This window comes from Nannobrachium achirus, assembly GCF_963921795.1.
Source record: "Nannobrachium achirus genome assembly, chromosome: 6".
Taxonomy (NCBI): domain Eukaryota; kingdom Metazoa; phylum Chordata; class Actinopteri; order Myctophiformes; family Myctophidae; genus Nannobrachium; species Nannobrachium achirus.
In genome coordinates, this window is record NC_137815.1 from 45,089,912 (window position 1) to 45,111,307 (window position 21,396).

Below are 21,396 nucleotides of genomic sequence, written 5' to 3' on the forward strand. Positions count from 1 at the left end.
TTATTGGCCTTGTACTGTAAGAGGCAAATACTTCTCCAGCATTTCACTAAAGTGAGATGTATAAAATGTATGACTGTGTGTGATTTTCAAAAGGGATCTTTAAGTATTTTATCTGTCAATGGATTTAGGCCGTATGTGCAAGGTTAACGTTCCATTCAGACCTCTGGAAATGTGTTGACATAGAAAATGCAACCCCTCAATTTGTATTTCAGTTATTTAGGCTATTTATTTTCAGAAAACTCAAATCTGAAGGTTCCACACAAGTCCACTAGAGAATACTGAATATTTTCTACCACAGTTTACTGCTAATAAGAAGGATTGTGTGCCATCTTACAAAGGAAGTCTTCAAAACTATGTGCTGTTTCCGAAAAACACTGGGTCGGGACCCATATTTATATAAATATTAGGTACATTTAAAATATATATGTTATTATTTCAAAAGTCATTAAAATAAAAATCATTTTCATAGATTAAAAGAAATTAAAACATTTTCAAAAGAAATTCATAAAATAACCCCCCCCCCCAATTAGATAGGCATATCGCTATCACTTAGACATAACCATAAATAAACCCAATATACCCTTATATAGACATTATATGGAAGATCCGGTTGTCCACAGATCTAACCTCTATGCCTATATGGTCATGTGCATATATAGGGCCGACCGATTTCAAACTCGCCGCACACATCGGCGAGAGAGTGTGGTGCCCGCCTCCGCGTCGTTCGGATATAGGTTTGTCTAGAATCACCGATCCAACTAATGCCCATAGATGGGCATCCTGATTTACAGGATATGGGCATAATACTAATCATCTGACATCAGGGATCTTCATATACTGTATGGGCATAAAAGGGACAAGGGCTGACAGATACAGAGATCTCCATATATGGGCATAAAAGGGACAAGGGCTGACAGATACAGAGATTTCCATATATGGGCATAAAAGGGACAAGGGCTGACAGATACTGAGATATCCATATATGCGCATAAAAGGGACACAGGTCGGCACAGTCGGGCAGATACAGAGATCTCCATGTATGGGCCCAAAGGGGACACAGACAGACAGGTGCAGACATATCATTTGGATCGGCGGTGTGGCATAGGTGTGAGGGCCGGTTAGCGGCCCGAACTCTAGATGTGTTTTACAAACTATTTGGAAGCCCACTTGCAACGTCCACACGGTCCCTTGATTTCTTCACCTTATTTTATTCATCTCCAGGCCCTGGACTTTGAGAGCAAGCGCACACACAACGTAGTGGTGGAGGCGGTGAACAAGCACGCAGACCCTCGCTTCGTGGACCTGGGCTCCTTCCGGGACCAGACCATCGTCCGGGTGAGCGTGTCAGACGAGGACGAGCCGCCCGTCTTCCGGCCGGCAGAGGGCACCGTCATGGAGGTGCAGGAGGACGCCAAGTTGGGAGCGCTGGTTGGGATTGTCACCGCCAAGGACCCAGATGTGGTGAATGCACCTGTCAGGTACTGTACAGCTAGCTGTCCACCCACTCTACTTAAACCTGTGTTAAAGGACAATTTCGTTTTTTTACAATAAGGGTTCATATTTTTTATTGTAATTAGAAAAAAGAGTTAAAAGTTAAAATGTTCTTATTTACTGCTTTCTATCGTATTAGCCATTTTAGCGATTTTGATTTCAGTGTGTGGGGGCATGTACAGTACAAGTGGCTAAATAAGCCATCAATTTCTTTATTACTATTTACAGTAAGACTACTAGCCCCCATAAGTAACGTCTGACCATGAAATATTGCAGTGCATCTTGGGAATGGGCTTGTTGTGTCTAAAAATACATATTTAGCCACTTGTACGCATGCCCCCACCTACTGAAATCAAAATCATTAAAATCACTAAAACGATAGAAAGCGGAACATTTTAACATTTTAACACTCATCTTTTCTTTTCTCTAATTACAATCTAAAATATGAACCCTTGTTGTAAAAAAAACAAAGTTGTCCTTTTAGCATGATCTATAATTTGTCATACGATGTACAGTACAGCAGTGTCAATATGAGCTTGTAGATCTATTATTTTCAGGGAGCGACAACAACATTGTACTACTAAAGTTTTTCAAACACTTGTTCACCCCAGAAATAGCTAAAATAGCTCTGTTCCGTCACGTGTAGACCAGCTGTTTTTGGTATACTTAGTATGACGAAGTATAACGCTTAGGTATAAGACACTCCCCATTCCACCCCTGACCTTCCATTCTCGCCAAAGGTTTGCCCAGAATACGGATGCTAGTAATCATGTCGTTAGTAAATCTTTATGTCAAAAGGACAACATTCAAATTCACCCCCGTTGAATGGGGTCCGCGGCGGAGCAGCACCTCTTCCGCTCTCCTTTCACTGTTGACATCCGCTCTCGCATAAATGACGACGTGAAGCAATCTTCAGTGCCTAGATCTGTGACCCAGTGTTCCTCAGACGTACGATTGCAGTGTGAAAGGGGGGATGTAGATGAATACTAAGACGGACACGGACACAGAGTGACACCACACGCAGGCCCCGTGCAAATTACCTCTATTAAAAATGCATGAGGCTGATCTGAAAGAGTTCCAGGTGTAATAAAGTATAACACATTGGCATGGCCGTCGTTCACTAGCCTCCTTGGCAGCCTGGAGCTTATAGCAGCCTGTATATTTGTGTTTGTGTGTCTCTGCATACATTTGTGCTGGATTCTGCACATGTGCTGTAGTATACGTAAGTATATTCAGTGGTGTGTGTGTGTGTGTGTGTGTGTGTGTGTGTGTGTGTGTGTGTGTGTGTGTGTGTGTGTGTGTGTGTGTGTGTGTGTGTGTGTGTGTGTGTGTGTGTGTGTGTGTGTGTGTGTGTGTGTGAGAGCTAGAGAGAGAAATCGTTTGGCAACGAGCCATCTACTGGGCAGAGATAGCCAGCTAACAGCTTGCAATGCCCCATCAGAGCCTCCGGCATTATCACACACACGCACATACACACACTCATGCACGCACGCATTCACGAGCGCGCGCACACACTCTTGTGCAATTTTTCCCATGGATGTGTACAGTAAGAATATACATTTACTGTATACTATAATATGTTATAAACTGTAGATATATTCTATAATGTGCGTGCGTGTGTGTCTTCTTTCTTGCAGTGTGCGTGCATCTGTACTAATGGCACGTTGACATTTGTAATAGCCTCTTGAACCTGAAATGCTTTTGTTATGCTGTCATAATTCGGTGCTTGATATTCATTAGTATTATTAACTGAGCAGTCCTGTTCAGTGTACCTGTAAGTATCAATCTTGAGGACACATTGTGCACAGAATGCAAACAACGTGTAGGCTCAAAAGAAAATTTTAAAAGTTACCTTTTAAAAATGTTTTCATCAGGGCCAGTATAACGTGTAGGCTCAGTTGGACACATCAATCAGTGGTAGAAGTGCTCAGATGTTTTACTTAAAGGTAGGGTAAGTTATATGTGTGTGTTTTCTTTTTTTAAATAAGTCAAGTACCTCAAAACTGTACTTAAAGCTGTACTGTGGAAGCTGCTCAACTAGTGGTCAGTAGCGGTATTGCTTTTTTCGTCCGGAGTCGCCACGGACCTCCGGAACGGGGGTCCGCGGACCACCGCGGCCGCCGCGAGCACCTCTGCCTCGCCGATACACATCCATAGAGCCGTCTCCCGTTTAGACAAGGATTGAGGGAGTAGCAGGCAAGATTCCTTCACCAATGTAAACACATTTGCTGAGGGAAGCTACTTCCTTTAGAGACGGCAAGACTCGCTGTGATTGGCCGGTGGTGTATGATCTGCGCTGTGATTGGCCGGTAGTGTATGATGTGGGAGATGACATCATTTTGCCCCTGTCACAGCTATGTAGAAAACATATAAAGAAAAGGCTTTTGTGGCTGAAATTAACGGAGTGGGGGTTCTAAAATTTTAGCGATTTAATAGTTAGGACAATTTGCTTTTTCCAGTGCAGCGGAGTCTAGGGATGGAGGAGGATGAAGATGCGTACAAAAAGCAGTTCTCCCGCTTTATCAAGAATGGCGTTGCCCCTGACACGGTTGAGGAGATGTACAAGAAGGCACATGCTTCCATTCGCGAGAACCCTGTTCATGACAAGAAGCCCACCAAAGAAGTGAAGAAGAAGAGGTGAAACCGTGCCAAGCTATCTCTGGAACAGAGGAAGGACCGTGTCGCCCAGAAGAAGGCCAGCTTCCTCCGGGCTCAGGAACAGGAGGCAGAATAAATAATTGTATTTGGGTTCTTAACGTTCCTAGCCTAGTTCCAGACCCTGAATCGCTAGCCACACCCCTTTAAATTTTTTGTTTTGGCGATTCAGGGGTCTAGAAGTGCTCTCATTGAAGAGTCCTCAGTTGAAAATCCGTACGGCGAATCAGCGTCGTGAATCAGTGTCTTGTGATCAGCGTGGGTGGGGGTTTCCCAGAACTCATGTGTCATTTTGCCCCTGTCACAGCTATGTAGAAAACATATAAAGAAAAGGCTTTTGGGGCTGAAATTAACGGAGTGGGGGTTCTAAAACTTTAGCGATTTAATAGTTAGGACAATTTGCTTTTTCCAGTGCAGCGGAGTCAAAACTCCAGTCTGTGGCTGCTGGCTCCTGTTTAGGGAGACAAAATCTGCAAAAATGCTGAATAAGTTCGGTCTGGATAACGTGTACGAGGGCCAGTTGGAGGTCAATCGTGAGGAGTTCAACGTGGAGACCATTGACGGTCAGCCAGGCGCGTTCACCTGCTACCTGGACGCTGGGCTTGCCAGAACCACTACGGACAACAAGGTGTTCGGAGCTCTGAAGGGAGCTGTGAACGGAGGCCTCTCCATCCCCCACAGCACCAAGCGCTTCCCTGGATATGACACTGAGAGCAAGGAGTTCAACGCTGAGGTCCACCGCAAGCACATCATGGGCGTCAACGTGTCTGAGTACATGAGCTACCTGATGGAGGAGGATGAAGATGCGTACAAAAAGCAGTTCTCCCGCTTTATCAAGAATGGCGTTGCCCCTGACACGGTTGAGGAGATGTACAAGAAGGCACATGCTTCCATTCGCGAGAACCCTGTTCATGACAAGAAGCCCACCAAAGAAGTGAAGAAGAAGAGGTGAAACCGTGCCAAGCTATCTCTGGAACAGAGGAAGGACCGTGTCGCCCAGAAGAAGGCCAGCTTCCTCCGGGCTCAGGAACAGGAGGCAGAATAAATAATTGTATTTGGGTTCTTAACGTTCCTAGCCTAGTTCCAGACCCTGAATCGCTAGCCACACCCCTTTAAATTTTTTGTTTTGGCGATTCAGGGGTCTAGAAGTGCTCTCATTGAAGAGTCCTCAGTTGAAAATCCGTACGGCGAATCAGCTTCGTGAATCAGTGTCTTGTGATCAGCGTGGGTGGGGGTTTCCCAGAACTCATGTGTGTTTCCAAGTACACCAGCGCTGCCGCCGTACCGTACCGCGCATCGCGTCGCGATAAAATGTGGTAAATTGCGGTAAAATGCGATCGTATCGATCTCGCTATGAAACACCAGTAGCAGGCATGTTATGTTGTGTTTGATTACTAGTTCGTAGTGCTCCTATTCTGACTGTTTCTTTGGTTAGCAAGTAGCACTAGCAAGCAACAGGCTAGCCACTAGCCAGCCACACTATGTCATGTGTTGGTCTGTGAACCAATCGCTGAAGACTGCCTCTTTTTGGCAACGCCCATCCCTGCAATCGCCTTGGGGGGGAAAGCACTTTCAGACTGAATAATGAAGTGAAACGAAATGTCAATTCAGGCTGAGTGTCAGGCTATAACGTTCCATTTGTTTCCAATAAATCTGCAAAAAATTCAAAAAGAAAAAAAAGGAATAGTTAGGACATTTTTAAGATATGTTTTATAAAAAAAGTTACATAGTATAACTTTAAATACAGTACTTGAGTAAAGGTACTCTTTTACTTTCCACCACTGGACACGACGGAATTGTAAGTGAAGCAGAATGGATAACTCCAACGCAAACACTTGCACACAGTACCACTAGAGAAGGAATAGATATCAGACCTGCAGTCTACAGTTGTTGACTATGCTGTGGACTGTGTTTCAAGTGATGAAAGCATCACTACTCTAAAATGAATAATTGTATTTGATAGCAGCACATATGATGCTGTTCACATTCTCGTTATTAATAACACTACAGTATGTAACTCTGGCTGTCATACGATGGCTGCGGGGGTGGTGTGAGGAGCCTTTGTGGAAGAGATTTAAAAATCTGTTGTTGCCCTCACTGGTTATGGGTTTAGGGTGTACGTGGGAATGAGTGAGCCAGCCAGAATCACACAGTAGAAAGGAGAAAATTGGAAAGTGGAAATAAAAAGAAAACTGTCATTGGGTTTCTGTTGACTTGCCGATGATGTGCTTTGATTTTGCCGGAGCGCACTATGAAATCTTTATGTCTGCTTTCTTGCTCCAAGGTGGGCACAGAGTAACTGTAGCAGTAGTTAGCAGGGTTGCACTGTGACAGCTTTCCAATAAACGCACTATAACAGATGATTATTTTTACCCAATCTTTTGGTGTGTGTGTGCGCGTGACTGTGAGTGCGTGCATGCGTTTGTGCGTGTGTCTGTGTCCCCTCTCTCTCATTAAATATTTTTCAAAGTAACCTGATATCAACTCTGTCAGTCCTTAGATAACCTCTTTGTTTGTCGTAGTAGCAGCGACTGAAGGAGAGCCCAAAATAATTACGACTGAGAGGAAAAGAAAAAGGACTGTATTCATTAGATGTCTTGGAATTGGGATTTCACTTAAAGTATTGTACTCCTCATGCTTTACTATCTCTCTGTGTCTCTCTCTCTCTCTCTCTGGCTCCGGTTGCAGGTTCTCCATTGATCGCAGCACGGATCAGGAGACGATCTTCCACATTGATCCTGTATCGGGTGCCATCACTCTGGGCAAGGTCTTGGATCGAGAGACTGCAGGCTGGCACAACATCACTGTGACTGCAGTGGAAGCAGGTGCATCACTTTCTTCATGTTCTTCTGAGCTTATTGAGCAGAGAAAGTCAGTAGGATTATGTGCCCTTGTACAACATACTGTACTGGTCAGGCTGACATCTGTTTGAACCACCCCTCAAAGGCGTTCTTTTTCATCAATATGTCTGTACACGGACAAAATGTGTCCGTGGCAAAGACTTGGTCTTGTCCGTGGCTTTTCTTTTTTACACACCATTATAATGTTCTTATTTTGAAAGACCCAGTTACAAGTCTCCAGGTTTCCTTCAGAATATGACCTTATCTACTACAACACTATTGCACATTAGGAGTCCGACTAGTAATAGTGGTAAAACATCTTTTGCAAGGACCCCCGTAACTCTAAGAGTGTACAAATGAATTTGAATACTCTCAGAGTTACAGACCTGTTATGGCCATTCAGGGCTATCTCTTTATGTGTTTCTGGTAACGTTATTGTCTGCACATTTTGTACAAAAATGTCCACCACAAGCCAGCATGGCGATGACCCCTGGTCCCCAATTGACGATATCTTTTTTTAACCTCAACCTCAAATTAACTCGTAGAGTAGAGTACACTCTTGGACCAGTAAGTGTCCGGTTGGTTCTTAACTATCAGTCATTTAGCTGGGGACTCCCTGGAACGCCCTCAAGGACCTCCGGGGGTCCTGGTATCCCTTTGTGAGAACCAGTGTTTTTCGAGCCACCATCAAAGTCCCTCCCCTAGCGACTCCATCATTTTACAGCAGTACATTTTCTGCACTTCTCTCTCAAGCAGTTCATCTCAGAAAGTGTGATTGTCAGTTATCGTTAGGCACAGTGAAATGGGTCCATTTTGTACGCTACAGTTACATTCCGTAACACTGTGTTCATGAAATTCAGCAGCACATCAGGTGAATCGAGGTCGGGATACAGCTGCTGTACTCTCCCCTTCCACACACTCTTAGTCTAGAACATTGGTTCTCAGGGGTCCTTGAGGTAGTTCCAGGGGGTCCCCAGCTAAATGACAGTTAGGAACCAAATGGACCCTTGTTATGGGTTTGTAACACAGAGAGTGTACGAATGGACCCTACCTTTGCACTGTACTTGATGAGTTATTTTTCCATCTACGGCCAACTCTCTTCACCAAAAACAGCCGATCTACAAGCTCACAACGCATCACAACATGACGCGTTGTGAGCTTATAGATCTGCTATTTTTGGTGAAGAGAGCTCATCCCTATTCTTCCCCCCCATAATAGGGATGCAGGGGTTCAAGTGGTTAAACATCACATATAAAGTTATTTTCAGTCAGTTCTGATGGAAACTGATATTTCTCCGTGACATAGCCTACCGTATCTCAGGTGGAAAGATGTGCATATTTACATTGCGTAATAGGATGTAAGATTCTAAAAATTAACAGTGTAGGCTAATTCAGCGGTGCCCTGAGTCAAAAAGGTTTGAAACTCCCTGACCGAATGGACCAGTTTCATTTGGTTCCTACAGTAACTGTCAAATGGTCAGCTTGGGAAGCCCTAGAACCCTGCCAAGGACCCCCATGTTGATAACCACTGGTCTGGTAGAAAGCCCTATAACCCCGCCAAGGACCCCCATGTTGATAACCACTGGTCTGGTAGAAAGCCCTATAACCCTCCCAAGGACCCCCATGTTGATAACCACTGGTCTGGTAGAAAGCCCTATAACCCTCCCAAGGACCCCCACATTAATAACCACTGGTATGGTAGAAAGCCCTATAACCCTCCCAAGGACCCCCACGTTGATAACCACTGGTCTGGTAGAAAGCCAAGCAAATTCAAAGATTCATGGCTTGAATCTGAGAAATAAGAAATAATAACTCTTCCTCTTCACTGATCAATATTGTGACCGCGTTGCATCTTGACAAATGTAACACATTAGAAAACAGCAATGTTAATGCATTCCAAATGCATGCTGCACAACTAGTTAGTCAGTGCCCAAGTGAGCCGCTAATAGCAAACGAAATGAAAAACAACATTCATTAAATGTAATCTGGCAGGCGAATGTGCTCCTGGCTTAAATCATTCGAAGGAGAAAATCAAGGAAAAGCCCACACACAACTTATGGGAAAACATTGCCTCTGACTGAGGGGGATAATTTAAATTTAAAATTGTCCTCTCAAAAAGTAAAGTTGGCTTTGTTAAAGCAAGTTAAAGCATGCAGGCTCACTGACTGCCAATCATTGCACCTGTCAAATCAAGGTCCAAACACTTTATGACTCAAGCTGCAAAAACAGCCAGCAGCTGCCCAGGGGCGCTTCTAGGCATGGACAGCGTAGGCGGTCGCCCTAGGGCGCCACCTGCAGGGGAGACACCGACTGGAAAATAAGGGTCCCTGATTCGAAAAGAAACAGGAACACAAATGAAATAAACCATTACATATACAACGACGACTCAATATGTGATTGATAAGTTATATACTTTAAGACAGGGGTTCTCAAACCTTTTTAGGCCGTGACCCCCAAAATAAACATATATGAACTGGGGACCCCCACCCTGACAAGCACTTGGAATTGTAGCTATTACATTTACCGTAATGTGACTCGGTTCCACAGATACATATTGTGAAAATAGTAGATCTACATGCTCACAACGCCTCAAAGTAGGAGGCGTTGTGAGCATGTAGATCTGCTATTTTCATAATGTTCGCCTCTTGCTTACTTAATATTTGACTGTTTGGCCAGTTTGGTATTAAAACGGTCTTGAAAATCCTTAAGTTGTCACTTTATAAATGTGCAGATACCCTGTAAACACACACAGGGTATATACATATATGTTGGTTTGTTTACCGTTGACATTTTTTTTACATTAAGCTAATCATCTGGGGACCCCACAAAATAATTTGGGGACCCCACTTGGGGTCCAGACTCCCAACCCCAAGTTTGAGAACCACTGCTTTAAGACATAATAGTCAGTACTAAATATTCTTCATGCAAGCAAAATGTATAGCATCCCTATCCAGTGTTGGGTATCATTACTTTTAAAAGTAACGTGTTACTTTACAGCGTTATTGCCATTAAAAAGTAATTTGTTAGGTTACAGCGTTACCTTTGAGAAAAGTAGATCGTTAAAAAAATTACTCGTTATCCGCAATCCGTTACTGACAATTAAAACCCACAGTCTGTGAGGAAGTTTGGTAAATATAAAATCCAGAGTGCAGCCTACAGGAAATTTTGTGAAGCTGTTCTGGGCTTCAATATGGCTAATTTGCATTGACGTTGAACTCCTCCTTTCACCAATACATCAAAATAATAGTGAAGTGTGAATAATTCTACGGCCTTACTAAAAGGCAAACTCTGTCTTCTCTCAATATCTGCCATGTCGCATATGTGCGACAAATTAATGTAAACAAGACTATAATGTAATGCTGTCACAATGTGTGACACCAAAAGTGGTGACCCATTGAAGACCAGTGGTTCTCAACCTTTTCAGACCGCGACCACCAAAATAATCATATTTTAACTGGGGACCCCCCCACCCTGACGAGCACTAAGTATAACACTTTTGTATAACACGGTTCTGTTGTGAAAATAGTCGATCTACATGCTCACAACGACTTGCGCTGCGAGGCGTTGTGAGCATCGGCTATTTTCACAATTTCTGCCTCTAATATTTGTCAATTTGGCCAATGTTTAATTTGTCATTTTAAAGGTATTAAAAAGTATTTACATTGTCACTTTAGAAATGTGCAGATACCCTTTATACACTTAAACTTTATTTTGGTTTGTTTACTGTTGAGGGAGAAAACAATGTTGCACATTAAGTTAATCATCTGGGGACCCCCCGGGACTCCCCTAGGGGTCCCGATCCACAGGTTGAGAACCACTGGATGAGACCAAGAAGGCATCGGTCACCCGGGAGTGGGACCGTGCATCGTCTCCGCTGACAGAGATGCAGACGATCTCATTTATTTAGGAAACAGCGTGAATGGATTATTTTTCCTTTGTGGCAACAGAACAGGGAAATAGGTCTTAAATGAAACATACATACATTAATAGGCAAACAATAAAGAAAATAGCAGATCACATTGGCTATTTGTAGCAAAGAGAATGGGGGGGGGGGGGGAAGCAATAGAGCCCAGGGGGACCCTTTTCAACAAAGTTTATCATCGTTGTACCATAAATTCAATGTATTGTAATATTCTGCTGGTGTTATGGCATTCGTCTTTCTGGAAGAGGAAAAAGAAAACATTATTAGTGTTTCTCACAACTTGTGAGTGGAGATGATCCGGTGATCTTGTTTGATCTTCCTGGATAGTTTTGTGATAAGTAAAAGACAGACAGAGAGCGAGCAATGCAATAACTCTAGAGCTGCTGCAGCATTAGCACTAAACTTGACTTGAAGGCGTGTGTGTGTGTGTGTGCGCGCATGCGCGCGCGTGTGTTTGTGTGCGTGCGTGCGTGCGTGTGTGTGTATAAAGCTGTATTCTCTACTTTATGCAATCTCGAAGGAGTGGATGTAGTGATTTGGGGATTGAATGTAATGCAAAGGAGATTGCATTCTGCATTGCAATGTTCCCCTGCCCAACACCAGGTGAGAGAGAATGCAGGATGAAATGAAGCAGTCTTTGTTCCTCTGAATTCCGTCTCTTCGTGCCTTTTTACCATCCCATGTAGCCATAGATACAGTAGGTTCACTCAAACAATAACATGCAACAGTATACTAGCCCTCAGCAAAACATTCTCCAATGAAGCTGGATTTTTAAATTAGTTTCGTGAAGCATAAATTTGGAGCCATAATTCTCAAGACAAATTGTCTTCTTTTGTATTCATCTTTATGCTTGTCATAACTGTGGGCACATTTAATGTTAATTGGCCATCAGACACACAAGCACGCGCATGCACACACGCACACAAGTACGTACAAACACGCACGCACGCACGCACGCACGCACGCACGCACGCACGCACGCACACACGCACGCACGCACGCACACACGCACACACGCACACATACACACACGTCCAACATTGGGCATAAACACAGGCCTGTACTTGACAGATTAAGCCTCTCGCACTGCCATTTGAAGGAAACTCCCAGACAAGCAGAGTCATTGGTTGATTCCATCAGAATTACAGTCCTGTACGTTGCTTATCAGCAACTAGCTCATTGAGTCCAGAGCGAGAGAGAGACAGAGAGAGACAGAGAGAGACAGAGAGAGACAGAGAGAGAGGAGAAAGAGGTAGAGATAAACAATAGAAGAGGAGGAAGGCGTGCATGGGAGAAAGAGCGGGTGGGGATGTGAACCAAGTAAAGTAGACGAATATTTTTGACAGAAGGCTTAATTTTCTCCACAATGATTTGGTTATTTTAGCATTTTCTCTTTTTTATTTCATAGTAGAGCTCAGCTAATTAATACTGCAGAGTCAAAAGGTCAGCTTGTGTGGGGTGTTGTTAAAACTACACAACTCTGTGGTATACTATAATACCTAACCAGTAAGACGCCTAAGGACGACAAGCGACCGAGGTCGCGCCATGTCTTGACCATCTGGCCAGTGATGTATATCGGACCAGTTACCCATATATGGAGACCCCTGGTACCCATATATGGAGATCCATGTACTGTACATGGAGATATGCTGTGAGACCCCAATGCTTTGTTATGTGAAAGTCCTATGACGTCTATGACATCTGACATCATACATACAATCCCTTTTATGCCCATATATGGAGATCCCTGTCTGTAGAACCAGCTACACAGATATGGGCTGTCTTTGCCATCTGTCTTGGCCATATATCCACCTAAAGCCATAGGCATAGCACTACTGTAACACTCCCCTTCCCTCGATGACCACGCATGAAGCTAGATAGCTTTTTCTTTTAGAAATGTTTTTTTACTCATTAGGTGCGTGGTCTACCTATGTTATTTTCTAGATTATATTCCTATGCATTTATTGTATTGTTGTTGATGTACTGACATATTATCTTGCTTATCCTTTATTAATATATATATCCATATACATATTGTATATGGAATATTAACGTTTTTGGGGAAGGTAGGGTGTAAATCAGAGTAAAGCAGGCTCTTGAGCCAGTTAGGGCCTGGGATTGCAATTATTCACCCATACCACAGGTGTTCATGACCCCTAGGGTCCATGGCCCCTAGGGGTGCCACTGGAAAGGAGAAGAAAACATAAACACACACACACACACACACACACACACACACACACACACACACACACACACACACACACACACACACACACACACACACACACACACACTTATTGCTTATTTTCAGCCATGATCAAAAATTCCATTGGCTTTTTGTTTAGGGTAAGTGAGTGAAGTGAGCGGTCCCTTTGAGCAGTGTTAAACTATATGAATTCTTCTGTTGTCCAGTAATGTCAACGCTGCTCAACAGCGCCACTTGGTCACCCAGTGGGCAGCGGTATTGCAGCTGTAGCTACTCATACGAGGCGTTTGGGTATACTGCAAAACATAGAGACATCTTATATTTACAATTGGCTTAAGGCCGCAGCCCACTTTGGCACAGGGCACAGGACACAGGGCAGCCCACAGTCAACGGACACAGGACACAGGGCAGTCCACAGTCAACGGACTTTGAGACACACTTTGGCACAGGGCACAGGACACAGGGCAGCCCACAGTCAACGGACACAGGACACAGGGCAGTCCACAGTCAACGGACTTTGAGACACGCCCACACTCGAGCATAGGCACAGGGCACAGGGCAGTCCACAGTCAACGGACTTCACAGAGAGAGACGCACACTTTGGGGGGGGGGGAAATGCACAGAGAGAGACGCACACATCACCAATACGTTTTATTTCTTATTTTTTTCAAAACTTTTTTTTATCCTAATTTTTTTTTCTCAAAAATTCTTTTTTCTCAAAAATTCTTTTTTCTCAAAAATTTTTTTTTTCTCAATTTTTTTTCTCAAAAATTTTTTTTTCTCAAAAACCTTTTTTCTCAAAATGTTTTTTTCTCAATTTTTTTTCTCAAAATTTTTTTTTTTCTCTTTTTTATTTTTTTTATTTTTTAAAACTAGATGTGAGCGGGCCGAAGGCCCGCAAACCTCTAGTATACATACATAGGGACATACACACTCGGTCAAGCATGGAAGCGCCTGCAACCGTTCAAAAATACATCATCCCTGGCCCACTCTATTGAAATGGGTCTTTTGACATTTGGTAGATTAGGTAGAAGTGTGTGTGTGTTATATTTTATTTTGCCAAATAAACTGAATCATGATAATCACTCATGCTCACACTTATAAATGTGCATGTTCCCAAATGCATGCACGTGTGGGCATACAGTATATCGTTGTCGGGCAGAAACCTTGTATCTCCAAGTTTCAAATGTGTAAGTTGTTTCGCAAAGTAAATCCGTGCTTCATAGTACAAGGCCGTCGCACAAAAGTAGTGAAAACAGCAGATCTACAAGCACACAACGCCTCGCGGTGCGAGGCGTTGTGTGCTTGTAGATCGGCTGTTTTCACTAGTTTAAATCATTTTTAAAATGATAAATGCAAAACGAGCGGTTTTGGACATACACGTTTTTCACCCGACAACGACGATATGTGCACCAAAGACAAATGCAAGTACTGTACATACTTATGCATAAGTGCATCCACACATGACAACCGTGCATGTGCAGACGGAAGTCTTGACACGAGAACAGGCATAACATGTCATGTCCTGAGTTTTCCCCCAATTTAATATTAACAGCTGCGAGCATCTCTCCCAGGCGTCAGTGTCGGTGACAAGCAGGAAACAACCTCTCATCTGTTCCTTGCTCCTCTCCCTGCCAGAGAAGAGAGAACACAAAGCTTCCTGTGCACTGCAAAGTCGCCTTTAACTGCACTGTAACTTCTAGCCACAGTACTCCTACATATCAGCCTTCTGTCACCGCATAGGCGAGAGTGACATATAATTTTCCTCGACCGATAGCAAGCATGATATCACCTTGCAAAAAGTTTTTATTATTATAATTTCTTACATCCAGACACAGACAGGTAGGCGGAAGAAGGAGCGTCAGCCTGAGGGCAAACAAGATAACAAAGTAGTTGGAAAGTCTTTATCTGTTGCATGTTAGTGATGTTTTCTTACAGCGGAATACCTTTCCGTCTTTCCTTGACACAGTAGTTTGAGTCTGAATTGCATGCGGAGACGTTGCAAAAGCAGACAAGTCTAGCATGTTAATCAAAGTTTCATGAATGGAAAAGGGGAGGGAGTTATAACGGGAGATGATGAGGCATGTGCTCAATTGAACAGAAACCTAGAAAACAGTCGAGAACGTGAGATCAAATTAATTATGCAAAGCACAGAATGAGTCACTGCGGCATCTAGAGACTTTGGCGAGGGCCTGTGATGAGTAATTGGAAGGCTCTGTTTGGATGGGTTTGGTGGCACCATGCAGACGACATGCAATGACCTTGCAGATGTTAACGTTCTGCTGGTGCATAATCACTCCCATCAAATGGTAATTTCATCAAATGGTGTGATGACTCATACATGCAACTCAGTGTATCTAAAGCCTACTTCAGACCAAATATTAATAATACCACTTTAAACCTTTAAAACACTTTTAACTTAATTGTACGACAGTACATAGATCTGCTATTTTTGGTACATGGTGATGCATGAATTAAGCATTCAAACGTTCGGGAGGAAAATCGCCGCTGCCTGAATTAGCCCTTCTTATCCACTTTGAGTGAAACCCTCCTGTCTATTATGTCGGTGCTGTATAGATGGCATGTCAATCAGAGACTGTTCTTAGGAAAGTTGAGAAAATATAATTAACAGATGAGTCTTTTACTGAGAACATTTGGTATGATTTGTTGGCTTAGCAACCTCAGTATGGTTAACAAAAAGGCTGGGAAATGTATTAAATTTGCTCGAAGACCATTGTAATCTGCAGGGCAAATGCCTTTCTTGTAGACCCTCGACACTATTCATGTTTGGACTCCTGCCACCAGGTTAGAGGTCCGCTTTCCCTGCAGTGGCCAAACCAAACAGATATCTGAGATAATTAGTACCCTCGACTTTTGGAATGTTAAACAAAGCTCTATAGGGCTTTTGCTTTTGGTTGCTCATTGCAACTTCACTATTATAATATCAACTGTACAATATGTTATGTATTTATGTCTTCTAGTTATTTTATGACGTGTATTCATTGTGTTTACTTCAGTGCTTCCCAAACCTTTCCCAAAAGGATCCCAAATAGCAATAGCCTGTGGCTGTGCCCCCCCTTTTGTGAAATGGCTTTAAGAAGAAGAAGAAAATAGCAACAATAGCCTATCTAAAAGCTCACAACACAACTTGCAGAGTTTCTATTTACTAGGTTATTGGTTTAAATTAAAGTTATCTAAATATATATTTACTTGCGCCAGCAGAGCGCACAAGAACTGTGATCGTTACTGTCTGTATCCGGCTGACAGTTATTAAAGGTCGAGTGCTGTCTATATATCGTCACTGTCGGGCAGAAACCTTGTATCTCCAAATTTCAAATTTGTACGATTTTTCATCATACAAGGCCGTCGCACAAAGGTCTTGCAAAACGAAGAGCTTTGGACATACAAGGTTTCCACCCAACAACGACGATTATGTAATGAGGGAGCCAATGAGGGAGCAGCGTTCTTGGTGACAACACTTGGTTGGTTGTGACGTCACCGAGAACACTGCTCCCAGGACCCTCACTGACAGCACAGCGGTCACCAGGCCTGCAATTTCTTCATTTTAGGGGCAAGGCCGCTTGGCCTTTGGTGTTGTCCATCGTTTGAGGGCACAAAGGCCAAATGCCAGGGCAGGAAGGCCATCAAATAAAACAAGATTTTAGTCCATTGAAAGAATTTGTTGAAGTATTTATTTATTGTTTAAGTATTTACAATCTGATCCATGCTCAGCTCTGCACCAATCAAAGTCACTGGATTGGTTTAAAGATGGGGACTCGGGGGAGTTAAGATTTAAGAATCTCAAGAAAAGACACTGGTGTCTACATGACAAGAAAGAGACACCGGTGTCTACTGTCTACATATTGACCTGAAAGAGACAGAGGAGAAAGTGGTACAGTCAGCTGGGGCATTAAGGCCACTGTGGCCTCAGGTCATGCCATTGGTTTGAGAGGCACAAGGCCAAACAGAGGGGCAACGGCGGCCATGGCCTTCATGGCCTCCATGAAATTCCTGCCCTGGCGGTCACAGTACTTGCGTGCTTTGCTGGCGCACAAGTGGGCCACGAGTGCACAAGGTGCAAGTTGGCACCATGACAGAGTGCAGTCTAGTTCAGGGGTTTTCTAACTTTTTTGACTCAGGGCACCCCTGTAAATGTTTTTTTTTTTCATCCACGGCAACCCTGAATTATTCTGTACGTTTTTGAATCTTACATCATATTGAAGAACTGATCGAAAATAACATTTATACTTGATGTTTAACCACTTGAATCCCAGTATCCCTATTCCGGGGGAAGGTTCACCAACAATAGTCGATCTACAAGCTCACAACGTGTCACAGCGTGACAGAGTGCACAGCGTGACACGTTGTGAGCTTGTAGATCTGCTATTTTTGGTGAAGAGAGTTTGGCTGTAGATGGAAAAATAACTCATCAAGTACAGTGCAAATCAGGTCTGTTTTACTAAGCATACAGGTAGTGAAGTGTTATTGGTGTCGTGATATTGATGAATTCCAAATGTTATTAGATTATTCTGCGGCACTGCTGGACTGGCATCATGGCACCGGCGGCACCCACTTTGGGAAACCCTGGTCTAGTTTGTAATGATTCTATACATTATCTTCTCCTTCCCAATTGGTGCCTTTGGCTTCCCCCTGGGGGCTGTGGTCGCCTTTTGAAAACCTGTGGACTAATAGTTTGCAAACCAAACTGGGACAATAAAGACCCATCCAGGAGGCCAATTCAATCCACATGACCTTGTCATGTCAACAGCTCTCAGTTGATGCGGAGGATGAGGCCAAAGCAAAATAATGTGTAGTTCTGAAGTGTTTTGTACAGTATACGACCTATACGTTACGTACATTTGAGTGTTAGTTGGGATTCATTTGGCTGTTGCTTCTAATGAGAGACATGGAGTGCCACTGCAACGCGTCCATTATGTTCCTGGCACTCAAAGCCATATGAAGAGCAACTCATTGACCATACCATTCATTTGGTTGCATTGTGGAAATTCATAAACACTTATACTGACATATACTGTAATAGCTGTTGTCAACTGAATTGCCATTTTTATTCTAGCTGGTCGCAGAGTGCCACAGCTCTTTGTGTTTAGCTACAAAGACTTATGTGCAGTTACTCCTACAGCTTTGATTCCATGATGACGTACTACAGTGTATAATACTTCATTGTAAATACAAAGTATTATTTATATACTACTCCTGTGGCCGGGGGGTATGCACAGTATATGAGGGATTGAATGCAGGAGTCTCAGAAGTAATGTTGGAGAACAAAGACCCGAGCCCGTTGGGTAGAACAGTCACCATTGACGTCCAGTTGTACAATACCTGTCTGTGATGTAGGCATTGTTTCAGCATGCGGCTGTTACCACTGTCTGCCTGCAGACAGACAGTCAGACAGACGGCGGACGGACAGACATTCGGTAAATTAATAGTTAGACAGTCACCCTGGCCACAATATGCCTTTCGGTTGGTTCCAAGATTTCTAGCGGAAGGGCTGCGTTTAACGGAAGTTACGTCATGGGATGCGGGTCTGTTTACATTCCCCAGCGAAACAAACACAAAGACGGTAGCTCTTAACTCGCTCTTAATAGGTGTAACATCGCCTGAATCAATGTTTTTGTTTGTATATTGTTTATTGCGAGCGCAACCGACGGAGCAGGAGATGTAGACCAGATTTTTTTTCCAGCGGGGAATACGTTTGCAACTTCCGGGGAAATTCAGCCCCACCTCCTAGAACCTCTGCCTCATATTTTCACCAGGCTTTTCTCTTCGCAGATGAGTAAGCCTGGCTACGCGAGGCTAGGTTCCAGGAAATTAAATGTAATTGGGTAAAGCCATGCCAGCTGTCAATTTATTAGGAAAAGAAGGCAAAGCTCAAGACTTAATGTTTTAGATGCCGACAGCACTGTGTGTATATAGCACTAGTTTTACAGGCACATGATGAAAAATGTCTGTAATACTGTGTAGTCTGTGCATGCGCATGACTGGGCTTTCTGGGCTCCACCATAAAAAGCAGCAGCAGACAGGCAGACAGATAGACCACATTCATACACTCATTTCCCTCCTGACCAAAGTGACATTTTAAAACAAACCGTTTCCTAAAGGCGAACAGGCTGCAAACCACTTGCTCGCTATGCACGCCTGCTGCGTTGCACACAAATGCGTGCATACACACAAACCCCATGAAGGCGATGACACACACCGAGGCGCAGGCCAGCGCACATGCAGTTAAGTCAGTATAATTCACTGCCGGAGAGATCCACTGTACAATTTCTAGATAGCCAGCAGCTGGCAAGCATGGAACAGACATGGAGCACGCCAGTAATCTGTTTAAGTCCTTTATTCTACTCCTCTATATGAACACAGAGTCAGAACGGCGCTTCTTGGAGCAGAGAGCATTGTCTCCAAGGATATATGCTTTATTGTTCTATAGTGTGTAAGGACAACGGTGGGTCTGTGTGTGTGTGTGTGTGTGTGTGTGTGTGTGTGTGTGTGTGTGTGTGTGTGTGTGTGTGTGTGTGTGTGTGTGTGTGTGTGTGTGTGTGTGTGTGTGTGTGTGTGTGTGTGTGTGTGTGTGTGTCCTTTTATTACTATTACTTGTGGGGGTCAAATGTCCCTAGTCCTACCAGTGCATTATACAGTAGTATATTCTTTTTTTAATATATGTTTTGGGGCTTTTATGCCTTTATTGCTAGGACAGTAGACTGACAGGAAATGGGGAGAGGGGTGGGGAGTGACACAAAGGTAGACGGGATTGGGACTCGAACCAGCGACACGCTGTCAGTATGTGGTATGTGCCCTGACCGGTAGGCCAGCAGGCGCCCAACTAGTAACATTTTTTAAATAGACATTCTAAGGAAAACATGTCCTGGTCCTCACAAGAGATTGGTTATTTTTATGGTTTGAAATTATTTTTTATAATTAAGCTTAGAAATAAAGATTCAGGTTAGGGTAAGGAGTAGGCACTTAGAGGTAGGTTTAAGAGCTGAATTTACACCTGATGTATACAGTTCTTTGTTGGGTGCTGGTGTTGCGTGTCGAACATAGCTGCAAGCTCACAGCTATGTTGTTGGTTTCAGTTGCAGTGCGATACGTTGTGAGGTTTTAGATCAGCAATTTTTGGTGCACGAAACCGGCACACAACTCAGTATAACTCAGGTTTTAGTGTTAGTGTGAAAAAACAAAACAAAACAAAAAAAAAACATTTATTTCAGGGGGTTTGGTGATGCTGGGCGGGGTCAAATTAGCTGAAAAGATATCCCTGCACTGTTTCATCTGTCTCCCATTCAGAAAACATATTACATCTGATGACTAACAATTTTCGTTCCGTCCCGGCGGGGGCCACGCAGCAGCAAAATAATATGAGGACTAAATTAGAAGAAGGAGGAAAGAGATATGTTGTACTGGAGGAGCTCTCCGTCCATTTATATTCCTGCTGCTCGGGAAGAAAAAAACAAGGAAAAAAAACAGTCTATTAAAACCCTGCATTGATGTGAGGATTATGCTATTAGCTGAGACCAGGATTCTCATTAGCTGCTGGGCTGCTGCTGGGCTGGTCTGTACAGTCAGATAGGGAAAGACTATTCCTTCATTGTGTGTACGTGCGTGCGTGTGTGTGTGTGTGTGCGAGTGTGCATGCATGTGACTTCCAACGTTTGGTATTCATTATGTTTGTTCAGTATGTTGGTCTGGCTGTTTGTCAATCTCTTATGGCTAATATGTTATCGCGTGACTGTGTCGCTCGCTGTTAATCAGCTATTTTCTCTGAAGACATACGCACAACCACGTAAAAAATTGACTTAACTCTACTGCTTGGCTTTGTTACTGGCCACTGCTAGTCTGTCTGCCTTTCTGTCTATTTCTAGCACCAGCCTGGCTGACTGGTTGTATGTTTCAACCTCTCCTTGGTTACATTACTGTATCATAGTTTTTTTAATCTGTTGATCTATCTGTCTGTCACCATGTCTGACGCTATAATCTGTTTGCTTTTTGGTCTTGCCTGTTTGGTGGTTGTCCGCAGGGCAGGAATTTCAGGGAGGCCATGGCCGTCGTTGCCCCTCAGTTTGGCCTTGTGCCCCTCAAAACAATGGCATGACCTGAGGCCTCAGTGGCCTTAATGCTCCAGCTGACTGTACCACTTTCTCCTCTGTCTCTTTCTTGTCAATATGTACACAGAGTAGACACCAGTGTCTCTTTCCTTTCACGTAGACACCAGTGTCTACGTGAGTTTTGTACAATTATTGCATTCTCTTGATTTTGTTCAGC

At 43.5% G+C, this 21,396-nt stretch overlaps 2 protein-coding genes across 2 annotated transcripts in view; both read left to right on the forward strand.

Moving 5' to 3' along the window:
- Positions 1–21,396, forward strand: part of cdh22 (cadherin 22) — a gene marked incomplete at both ends in the record, with an annotated part of 130,372 nt that overhangs the window by 54,309 nt on the left and 54,667 nt on the right. The window contains 2 exons of the mRNA XM_080728487.1: positions 1,222–1,478; positions 6,835–6,971. Of these exons, the coding sequence (XP_080584613.1) occupies positions 1,222–1,478; positions 6,835–6,971 (394 nt within the window). The remainder of the gene's footprint in view (positions 1–1,221; positions 1,479–6,834; positions 6,972–21,396) is intronic.
- Positions 4,625–5,213, forward strand: LOC308286342 (large ribosomal subunit protein uL18-like; the record flags this gene model as incomplete). The annotated part of the gene is made up of 1 exon (XM_080727339.1): positions 4,625–5,213. The coding sequence occupies one exon, from the start codon at positions 4,625–4,627 to the stop codon at positions 5,096–5,098; it is 474 nt and encodes a 157-aa protein (XP_080583465.1). The 3' UTR covers positions 5,099–5,213.